This window comes from Penaeus monodon, chromosome 20 (assembly GCF_015228065.2).
Source record: "Penaeus monodon isolate SGIC_2016 chromosome 20, NSTDA_Pmon_1, whole genome shotgun sequence".
Taxonomy (NCBI): Eukaryota; Metazoa; Arthropoda; class Malacostraca; order Decapoda; family Penaeidae; genus Penaeus; species Penaeus monodon.
In genome coordinates, this window is record NC_051405.1 from 35,553,763 (window position 1) to 35,554,572 (window position 810).

The 810-nt window shown below is 41.1% G+C and overlaps 1 protein-coding gene across 1 annotated transcript in view; it reads left to right on the forward strand.

Moving 5' to 3' along the window:
* Window positions 1–416: 416 nt before the first annotated feature.
* LOC119585782 (rabphilin-3A-like) overlaps window positions 417–810 on the forward strand; it is a gene marked incomplete at its 3' end in the record, with an annotated part of 40,028 nt that continues 39,634 nt past the window's right edge. Inside the window, 1 exon segment of the mRNA XM_037934497.1 lies at window positions 417–810. Coding sequence (XP_037790425.1) covers window positions 778–810 — 33 coding nt within the window.

Below are 810 nucleotides of genomic sequence, written 5' to 3' on the forward strand. Positions count from 1 at the left end.
GTACTGAGGCATAGGGTGGAGGGCGTGTGGATACGTCGATAGTGTTGGTATTTTTGTGGTCGTTTGATGATAGTTACTTTGTGGATTTTACTATGTGACGGTTAACTATGCTGTGGTGTATATGGGAGAGTGAAGTTTATTATCTATGGATGAAATACTGATGGTAATGGTTCATGATATTATAACGGTGTAAATGATTCAAGAAGTAGATAAAACGCCTACGAATTTAATCATGGATATTTTATATATATCACTTGAATTGTCTTTTTCTTTTGTCGTCGCTATCACTTACCTAAAAAGTTAAAAACAGGTTTAAAATTAGCGCATATCATTATTATCCTTTTGAAATCACCTGTGTACTCGATGTGACATTCAAATGGATGTAATACTAATCACATTTTTTTCTTTCTTTCCAGTTATCGTTCCTCTTTGCCGTAGACACAAGAAATGCCCGGAAGCCAAAACTACGCATTGATAGTACATATCAGAGCAGTGCAGACGGAACACTATCAGTGAACTGTGAAAGAAATGCATGTAGACCTCTAATGCATCCTTTGGAAATGTGACATGTTTGGTGATTTAGTGAAAAATTGCGATACAGCCGGTTGATATAAGACAGAAAACGGGATACGAGACAATAGAAAACGGATGCTGTGTTAGGATGTGGGCGGAATCATGACGTCATAGCAGGGGGCGTGGCGTAGGGGCGATAGAGAGCGAATCGTGCGCCCATGCCTGGCCATGGGAGGGGCGTGACCTTGCCTCTCTGACCTAGGGATGATGGAGGCATCAGGTGAGATCGGACTTGCT